Here is a 10,875-nt window from a genome sequence, read left to right as displayed (position 1 = left end):
ACCGATCGATTTATTCTAAAATTAGAAACAGCGTCATCGTAGGTAGATGTTGTAATTTCATGTTACCAATGTTGTGTCAAAACTTTTTTTTAAAATCAAAACTGAAATAGAAAGATTTGAAACTTCTTTATAAACGATAATATGATGAAAGTCCACAATGCTAAACAGAATAAGAAAAGTCGCGCTTTCTTAATTCGATTTGTCTCTTTCCGAAACACCAATGAACGAATAAATAGCGGATATTCAATGTTTTGCACTTGGATATGGAATTTATTTTACTCATGAGGCAGGATTTTTTTTATATTTTCACCAGTACGAAGATTAATGGAATCATCTGTGATCGGAGCACAAAAATGTGTGCATTCAAAGTCGGATAAAATCTTACTGCCAACGCCAGTCTATATATACAGTAATGTAGCAGAACAATAAACATGAAATTTCTTTATAAGTAAATGTTTTATATTTCTTTGTGGTAAAAATATGATTATTTACATAATTTATTTTACATCGTTTATAAGCTTAAGTTTAGACGACATAAGGAGATACAGAATGGACCAACTATTTATGGTTGCATACAAATATTCAACTTCTTACGTACAGTTTAACATGCTTTCCACTCCTTGCACGTTTGGGTGTTTTAGAGAATCCACAATCACTGTACATGTTCGTCTGCGTACATAGCTTGTTTATTTCTGTGAAGGAACACTTTTACTGAGTAAAGGACAGAGGTCTATAGAGATTGCATTTTAGTTTTTCTTGTATACACCGTTATCGCAAGTTGTTCCTGCGGTGTAAGGGCAAAGAAATGCATTATATTTGCTTACGTTTATCGATTTTAAGCCAACGATTTCCTAACCAAGGCAATGTTTTCTTGGCTTCACATACTGCTCTTTATTCACAGTACAGTTTCTTTAAATATATTTTTACCCCCCCCCCTCCCCCCCCAATAAAATATTTAAATAAATATATACCAAAATAGGAAAATACTAGACAAGTACATGTACCTAAAATATGAATTCAATAATGCTATTTGAGTATTAAACTTCTATTTCTAGAAACAGAGAATTCTTTTAGAGTTAGAATTTAACACAAAATGTTTGAATAAATTAGTAAAGTCAATGGCATTTTTTTAATTTACAAGTTAAATGATGTTGTCGATGGACAAGTTAAATAATTTCATGAAAACAAAGATTTTTTTTAAATTCTTATTAAAACACGAAGAGTAACGAGAAATTTAAGTGAAAATCTTACATATGATGACATTTTTTTTCTATAGTATTCATACTGTCAATGCATGTTGTTTGATCTTATCGTTTCTTAGTCATTTCTTAGTCATTATGTCAGCATTCCAATATTAATTATCTTTAGCTGAGAATAGAATTAATTGAAAAATATGTCATATAGGGTAAAACCATAAAATAAAAGTGAAAAAATCATGACTACCTTACAGGTAATGAATAAAATGAGAAAACAATTGACATATTTTTATTAATTTATTATAGATTTAATTAAAGAAAGGAGGGGAAGCTCCGAATAATGACATACACTAAGACAAACTTCTAAGAAAGCAATTAAATCGATTATTCTGACATAAAATATGTGAAGAAGTAGAAGTCTAATCCGGAAATGAATACTTATCGTGGAAAAGGCCGAAAATCTGCAGGGTCTAGAGTAAGAGGTTACAGAAATAAATGGAGAGAAAATGAATGTACTCGTTTAAGAGAAGCAGGCATCAAAAGTGAAGATGAATCGTCTGCAGATGACACCACAGATCATGTTGAGCCCATGGATGTGGATGACGACTATAGCTCATCGTATTTGTACAAAAATATATGGAAAGAGAATGTTTATTTCATAGGAAAAGCAAATCGTGGCCCAGTTGCTTCCGATTTTTCTGAGGAAAGCGTGTTCAACTTTCTTGTGAAAAGAACGGGTGGTTTATCAAGTGTATCAAAATTCAGTGAAGAATACCCCCATTTACCAGGAAACTTCACTGAATGGTTATCAGAACGCAAGGAAAGACTAACTATTTACAAAAGAGAACAAACACCTATATGCATGGGACCTTTTCTAAAGAATGCAACTTTGTGCTTCCATCACACGGGGATCGGAAAAGAAAAGGAATGTAGTCGCGGAAATTGTTGTCATTTTCACATCTGTAAATTTTATCTAAATGGATTCTGTAGAAATGGTTACAAATGTAGAAAGGAGCATGACTTTACAAACGGACACAATACAAAGATAAAGGAAAAACTCGGTCTCGAAGATTTCAATGACGAAGACATCAAAGTGTTAATATTGTGTAGGTATCCTCAAGTTTGCCGCGCGCGAACATGTTTGGCAGGGGAAGACTGTCCTTTTCTTCACATTTGTTACAATTTTATAACAAATAGATGCGAAGATCCTGAGTGCGAAAGAGGACATTCATTTGAGACTCCGCATAACAGATGGGTTCTCTCCGTGTACAAAATGGAAAGATGGCCAAGGGAAAAGTTGTTCTTGCTTAAGTCGTCGATTAACATGCCACGAAAACAACTCAGCGTTACTTATCTTTGTCAGACTCCATCCGTTCATCCATCATTGATTGCCGCTAAAGCAAATACCAAATTGAAAGAAGTAACATGGAATCATGAGGAAGAAAGGAAAACAGAACCCAGTGAAAAAGAGCAAGTAACAAGCAGAGGATATTATAGACAAAACAGAGAATATCCGTGGTTCAGCCGACTAAATGGTGAGCTATTAAAGGAAGTCCGTCAATCATTGTCAACGTATTTACCACTTCTTAAAATGAGTTTATAAAAACAAAAAGATACTTTTGTGCAATAAAAATAAAAAGGTTGTCATAATTTCGTTTAATAATTTCAATAAATTGATAGAAATAAAATATCCAGAACCCTAAATTTTATAATGTTTGTTTTCTTTGCATTTTAGAAGAAAACCATTCAAAATCCAGTAGTATTTTTGATACGAATGCGCACAAACAAAGCATCTGTTTGAGTGGTTTGACGGGAGGCTGTCAGGAAAAAGATTGTGATAAACACCACACTCGATTCCCCTACCTCTGGCAGATCCGTATCTATGGAGACTGGGTCAGCTTTGATGACGAAGAAAATCAAAAGCTTGAACAGAGTTACTGCAATACGGAAGACAGTGCTGATGGAAAGGTGTTTTTTTTTTTTTTTATTAACTAAAAGTCAATTAATATAAATCTCTCCAATTTACTATCTTTATTTTGTAAAGATATATGTAGAAGGAAAGATACACCCAGATTCTGGAGAACATTTCATAATATATTGCGATTTTTACAGTTTACTATTTTAGAGAACACAGAGAGAATCACTCTTTACTTCAGAAAGGAATATGGTATCATTAACATGGCTGGAAACTCTGTAGAGGTACCATACAGGCGACTCACTACGGTATCATTTGCCGAAGAGAACATTCCACTTAAAATAGGTTCGTTCCACACACAGTGGAGGTGGTACTTTAAGAATGACTATGGACAGTGGATGCAATATGAACCGGTAATGTCAAAAATTCTAATCTTATACAAAATGGTATCACCGTTCACGGTAGCTCAGTCGGTAGAGCGCTCGCTCCGTGATCGGGAGGTCGTGAGTTCGAATCTCGGCCGCGACAGACCTAAGTCGATAAAAAATAGGTAGCAACTGTTCCTTCGCCATGCGCTCGGCACTTTGGAGTGAAAGTTGCGGGTCTTTCGGATGAGACCTTAAAAACCGAGGCCCCGTGTCACGGCAGGCGTTGGCACGATAAAGATCCCTCACTGCTCAATGGCCCTGAGTGCCGAGTAAAGGTCAAAATTTGAAGCCCTTCACCGGTATATGGTGACGTCTCTATATGAGTGAAAAATTCTCGAATGGGACGTAAAACAATATACAATCAATCAATCAATCAAAATGGTATCTTGACATTCACTTTCATATAAATATCATTCTATATTTTTAAAGCAATTAATTCATCTTAAGACAATATTAAAGTTTGTATTGATTTAATGTATTGCATTAATTTTGTTTGTCTCTCCTTCGATTATTTCAAAAGGCACTACATGTAAATATTTGTGGATTTCGATGAACAACAAGGGGCAGTAAGAAGCAATATCTGCCTCAGCATATTAAACAAAGCATACTTATTTTTGTGTAAAACATTCTTTGTTTGTACCATTGCATTCATTTTTTCTTGAAATATCATATTTTTGTCATTTTTGGGGGCAAAAACATGAAAACGAACAAAAAATCACAGATTTCTTGAAATTTTTTATAATTATTTTCAACAACTTACCAATTCATAAGTGGTTAAAATTACAGTTATACATGACCTTTTACATGGAAATCATTTACTCACAAAAAAAGTTGAACAAAATCTCAATTTCCTTTTTCTTCTATTTTTTTTTCGGGAAGGGGGGGTATAATTAAATAAACTATCTCGTTTATTTGCAGTCCCTGTTGCCTATTGTTTCCTATTGCTTGTTTGCCTATTGCCCCCAAAATAATTCTTTACCAAAGAACAAAAGGGGTTTTTCTTTCAAAAGAACCTGAATCATGCATATTTTTTTATTTGTTTAAAATATTCAAATATGGACTTCAAGCTGACGGTTTGGCAAATTATGTTTCGGGTTCTTTTTAAAAAATACTTTTCATTTCAAAGAAACTTATCACTGATTTCAACACATGTATCACTATATTGAGATACGCATGATGGCATGCCTACATGTACTTAATATCGACTATCGAAAGAAGAACTCGAATATCAACACATATTATTATAATTATCATAACTTCATTAGCGAGTTTTTGTAAAAACAATGACTTTGATGATATTACGACTTATAGTTTCCATGGGATGCTATGTTAATCAAGCCATTGTATTGTCATGTATTTTTGTATATAAATGTCTATTTTAAATCCATTCCGAAAAAAACACACATTTTTGATTAAGCAGCAGCTTTATTATATTGTAGATATGGGTGAATTAAAAAAAATGACCAAACGCATATTTATCAACCCACACTAAAAATACAGGCAATAAAAATAGATTTCTATGTCTCAGAATATGTCTTTAGATAGTGTCTAAATACCTGCCAAATATCTCTTTGATATCTCAATTAACAAAAAAGTTATGCCCAAAAATGATGCTAAAATTGTCAGGAGTGCAACACCTTTTTGTGACATTTTGAAATTTCAATATTTTTTGGAGATCTGTGAAATAAAAAACAATGCTTCATGTTGAAAATAAAGACTTTCCCGATAATATTCAAAGTATTGAGCTTTAAATGTGGACTGTCATAACTTTTGTTTAATCAAGTTGTGGTCATGACTGATGTTTAAAAAAATGTTATACCATGTCAGGAGTGCAACAGAAAAAATGTAGTGTTGCCAAAAAAACATCAATTGTAAAATTCTGATAGAAAATTAAGACAAAAAAGAATTTTGGAAGTGTGAAATAATAACTGATATACATTTTAAAACTTAAAAATGTTATATAAATCACAAGCAGCATTAATGAGAGTCAAGTATATGTGCATACCCAAAAATGTCAGGAGTGCAACATTTGATGTTTTGCTCCCAAGCATGAAAAAACTATTATCATTATATGATTTTCTGATTTTTATTTTGGAAAATAAAGACACAAAGAACATTTTTACCAAATAGATTTATCAATTACAGGATCTGTCTGTCCTTCAGATCTATATTTCTATGGTCAGGAGTGCAACACATTTTTTTAAAGATTCAAGTTGTGTGTCGAAAAGACTTCTATTCATGCTTAGAGGTATTCATTAATTAATAATGATCTTTTTGTATAATTTAATGCTAAATTATTGATAGTTTTATTATTAAAATTCTTCATTTTTCAATTTTTTCAATTCAGATGTGTTTTTATCTTTTTTGTGATTTTTTTTAATGAATGTTAAAAATAAACACACTAAAACATTGTCATTAAATTCAAGTAATTCCTCCTCAACTTCACTGAAACAACAGAACAAGTTCTTATGTAATTTTCACTTCACAATTCTACTTTAAAGGTCCCAATGCTTTTGGTCAGGAGTGCAACAAATATGTTAGAATTATAAATCATCCACTAAGAATAAAAATAAAGAAAAAATGACGAGTAGAAATTTTCTGGTGGGTTACTGTGTTTGTCCTCTAAAGGAAAATATGCTTTAAAATATATTTTATCTTCTAAATATACATTTAAGGTAGTTTTTTTGGCATAAAATAGGGTATAATTCCAGATAAAATGCGAATTTTAAATACTTTCGTCTGTTTTAATTATGAAGTATTGGACTATAAATATTGCAAAATTTCATTACCACTTGATGTTGCCAACACTTTATGAATTTTTGTGTTCTATGGTTTAAATTTTAAACTTTACTGCAGTCAGGAGTGCAACAAAACTGTTTCATAATTACCGATGCTTTTTAACTATCTTTACTAAAAAATAAGTTGAAAAAAAAATGCTTGATACTATTTGATGTTCAAAACACTATGTCTATCAACAAATTACAGAAATTTTACAGTCAATTCAGGGAATAGTTTTCATCATTTCACTTATATTTTAAATAAAATTTATATATATTACACTTTTCAAATAATCACGTTTTAAGGTCTTCAAAATATGAAAAACCTGCTGTAAACGATGAAAAATATCAACACGACAAATTGATTAACAAAGTAAGAGTGGGTTATTGTGTGTTATAATTTTTAAAACAATGTTAAATAAAATACATATCAGAAGTCAGGAGTGCAACACAATAATGTAACATAGGGTCACTTCAAAATCTAGTACTTTTTGTAAGAGAACTCGTATATAACAATTCTTTTTTGGCTTAGATTTAAAGAATTGACCTGAACGGATAAAAAAGTGAATTTTGGGGAATTTTATTGCTTCATATTTTTTTCATATTAAAACTTTTCAAACCAGAATTGAAAAAAAATTATGTAAAATAACAATCAAAAAGCCAATTTTTTGTCACATGTACAAGAGAAGATACTCATTCAAGGTCTAGATTTAATCATTTATACCCCTTTTACCATTTTGAAGCATAAAATCTATAATTTCTTGTGATTATGTATTTTAGAAAGTCTTTTAAGGTGTAATGATATTTTATTTTTTCAAAAGAAATTTTACTCATAAAAATTCTGAAACTTTTTAATCCAATTGTCTATTCTATTGCCACTTCAGGAATTTAAACTAGAATGCATTTGCAATATGATGATATAAGTGAAAAATATGTTATAAGTAGTTGAATTTTGCCAAAAAAATTCAGTTTGGTGGTCATTTTTTTTTAATTCACCCACATAAGTTATCAAATTTAAATAGTACATACATGTAATTGAACGTACATGTATGTCAAGAACTTGGATTAAATAAATCTTAATATACATAAATTTTTTATCATGTTCTACGTGTCGTCTTAAACATGTATTTAAACAATAATCCTTGCTACTTAGACCACGTGATATAGTCCAGGTATTCTAATGAAAACCTTGTAATTCCGAAGAATTTTTTATAATAACACCAAGATGAAATGAAATATGGAGAAAACGAACAGTTAACAAGCTCAAAAGTCCATTGAAGCAATACAAATCGGGAGCAGAGCAAACGCGGGCCTCTAAAAACATCAGAGGTGGGATCAGGTGCCATGGAAGAGAAAGCATCCCCTGTCAACCAGTTTTGTAATTGTACGTACAGGAAAAAAATACATACAAATGTATTTTTCCTGGCATTTAGAAAATTGCAAAATTAAAAACCACATATCTTGTAAGGAAAGAAGAGATTATCAAAATTAAGATGTAGTTCGGCAACCCTGAATTTCAAGAATAAAAACAATGCATAAGTATGAACAAAAAAGTTTTCAAATAAAAATTCAAATATCAGCAGAATTGAAAATATTTTAAATACGACATATAGTGGTAAACCGTTTGTATTTTGCCAATAACTCAAAAAAAAAAAAAAAAAAAAAAAAAAAAAAAAAAAAACAAACAAACAAACAAACATGCAAGATACCATATAAAACGTTATATTTATCCAATGGATCCATGAATTGTTAAATTATATATACTTGTGTAAGATCCATGCCTTTCATACCTTTCATCTGATGTTTTGTTTTAGGATCTTCTTCAATACACACTAGAGAAGAAATTTTTAACAGGGCAAAAAAGCTATATATTTACCAGGGAGAGTCACACATTAAAGTACAGGGTGGAGTTTACAGAGTGGAAGCAAATAAATATTGACATCAATAAGGTTCGCAAGATTCAGAGAAGACCTGTATTTGTTTCTTTGGCTGAAGTAGGATCATGGCAGTAGTGAGTTTTTTTTTTCTTAAACCAGAAATTAATAAAAAAAAATCAAATATCAAGAGCAGAAAATTTATTATCCTATAGATATGATTCATATTTATAACTACATGTAAATCTTTATTTTGTTTGTATATAATCATTTATCTATGTAATCATTTATTTAAAATAATCCTCTTATTCTCGTTTCAGTCCAAAATTATTGGATGTTGCCATTCCTGAACCTTATCCTGCTGGATGGGATCCATTAGACTTAGCGCATGATTTTGAATGGGTCGATTTAGAGAAAACAAGCAGAGAATTTATAAGTGTCGAGACTGAATTCTATACAACACTCAGGAAGGAGAAGTTTCAAATAAGCAACATCTATCGTATTCAGAATCTAAGCTTGTGGAATGAATACAAAATGTAAGATATATTTTTTCCTTATATATTTAGTTCCGTATATTGGTAAATTTTCGCTAAGGAAATGACTTTTTTTCATGACGTCTTGTAGAATAGTAATCTAAAGTAAAAACAAAACAAAACAAAAATCCCAATTCCCCATTTGACATTTGGAGGAATTCATAAAATTTCTTGTGGTTAAAAAATCTGAGCGTAAATACTAGTACATCCTTGTAAAATATTTAATTTATTAATTAATTTTGTCCCTTACAGTTTTGTTTTGATATATCTTCAGATAAATGATTTTCATAATTGATCACGAAAATTAGAATTAAGACAATCTTATTGAATTTTTAGTCAAAATACTAGTAAAACATTTGACTTTTGTGTGAATAAAAACAAACCCTCTAATTTTCAATTTTATCAAGTCGTTTAACTCTAATTTGTACCTAGAATGCACATGACTGTACTACTCACTGGATTGCCATGTACACTATAGCTTATTTCCTTTGCAGGAAAAGGGCAAATCTGGAAAGAGCCCAGTCGAGAAAAACAGGAAGCATTGATGAGAGAAGTCTCTTTCATGGTACCGATTCTTCTGACACTTGTTACGGTATATGTACCAACAATTTTGATTTCCGTTTGAGCGGAAAAAATGCGACTGTATATGGTAAAGGTTCTTACTTTGCAGTCTCAGCAAAGTATAGTAACAATTACACAAAAGGTCCAGTTCATTTGATGTTTAGAGCGAAAGTTTTGATTGGAAACTATACTAAAGGAAAACATGAAATGACATGCCCACCAATTATTCCAGGAGAGGGCCATAAAAGATATGATTCCTGTGTGGATGACGTCACAAATCCTTCAATATTTGTTGTGTTTGATAGAAATCAATGCTACCCAGAGTACCTTATTGCATATAAAGACATTTCTGAAGGGACTTCTCTACAATGGCCAATACCTGTAAGAAACAATCAACTAAAGGCTTCAAGACTCTCCAATGTAAACAATTCAGTGCCATCAACTACCTCAGGGCAAATCGGCAGCGTTCAAAGTCACTCCGCTGCCATTCGAACTTCAAGTAGCATTCATTCTGGTGGCGTGTCGAAAATTCCTGCAAGTTCTCAAGCAGCTGGTGGTTTCTCATTTACTTCTTTGCAATCTTCTGTTGGAAGTTCCAATCCCACCATTAGCCAAACAAGCGCTCCTACTAGTCAGAGAAACAGTACCACGCATTCCACTTTTATAAGTTCAAGTTCTCCAGCACACCCAAACTTCTCAAATGTTTTTACTGATTGCGACAAAGTTTACAGCCATCACCCAACTTCTTCAAAACAAATTTCTGTGCGAAATACAACACCTTCCTCTAAGTTTAGATCTCTACCGGATAGAAATCGGAAAAAGAGCAAGTGTACAATTCAGTGAAGTAGAATTTGAGGTAAAAAGAGCACAGAATCATACGTGTTTACTGTAACTTTTTGAAGGGTTCTGTTTATTGTTTTTTTTTTGTATAGGTATATGTAGAACAAAAGGTTCATAAATGAGTACAAAACATTGATTCTCTTTTGCCATAAAACCTGTCTATATGAATTATTTACTAAATGGGATTTTTGGCTCTGCAAGTCTTATTTTTCTGTATATCTTCAGATACATGATTTTGATAAATAAATTGGTCACTGATTAATTGATTTTGCTCAAGTAGAAGAAATATGTTTTCCTAGGTATTTTTTCAAGTCACTGTTCATATATATCTCTTTTGTCTTGCTACAATGTGTATTAGCTTGCCTGTATGCATAAGAATATTCTATTGAAATACTGCAAGAGACAGCGACTACAACTTTTTGAATTTTATAGATGCAGTGTCATTATTTACACATGTTTAAAGTCAAATAATGAAATGATATATAGAACATCTCTACGACATTTTTGAAAAGAAAAGGTTAACATGTATTGCGCAAATTCAACTGCATTTTATGCATTATATTACGAAAAGTAAATATGTCTAGCAGATGGTATTTTTGCACGTATGTGATACTGCAACCCGGAGAGCCTGGGTGATGTATTCATTTGACTGTGTTTTTGTGTTGTGTGGATTTTGAAGGGATAATTAATTAACATAAGTAATCGGAAAAATATAAAAAGAGACCATAAAATTTGTTAAGGCGTTCCGTTG

The 10,875-nt window shown here is 31.5% G+C and overlaps 1 protein-coding gene across 1 annotated transcript; it reads left to right on the top strand.

Annotated features, from left to right (window-relative positions):
- Positions 1 to 1,626: 1,626 nt before the first annotated feature.
- LOC133196935 (protein mono-ADP-ribosyltransferase PARP12-like) lies at positions 1,627 to 10,278 on the top strand. Its single transcript, XM_061332781.1, has 6 exons — positions 1,627 to 2,731; positions 2,932 to 3,164; positions 3,309 to 3,524; positions 8,131 to 8,327; positions 8,511 to 8,726; positions 9,218 to 10,278. Exons 1-6 carry the CDS (start codon positions 1,627 to 1,629, stop codon positions 10,125 to 10,127), a joined length of 2,877 nt encoding a protein of 958 aa, XP_061188765.1. The 3' UTR covers positions 10,128 to 10,278.
- Positions 10,279 to 10,875: the final 597 nt, after the last annotated feature.

Source organism: Saccostrea echinata, unplaced genomic scaffold, assembly GCF_033153115.1.
Source record: "Saccostrea echinata isolate AGI-Se365-2 ecotype Australia unplaced genomic scaffold, CSIRO_AGI_Sech_v1 ptg000030l, whole genome shotgun sequence".
Classification (NCBI taxonomy): domain Eukaryota; kingdom Metazoa; phylum Mollusca; class Bivalvia; order Ostreida; family Ostreidae; genus Saccostrea; species Saccostrea echinata.
This window is presented reverse-complemented; position numbering and strand designations above follow the sequence as displayed.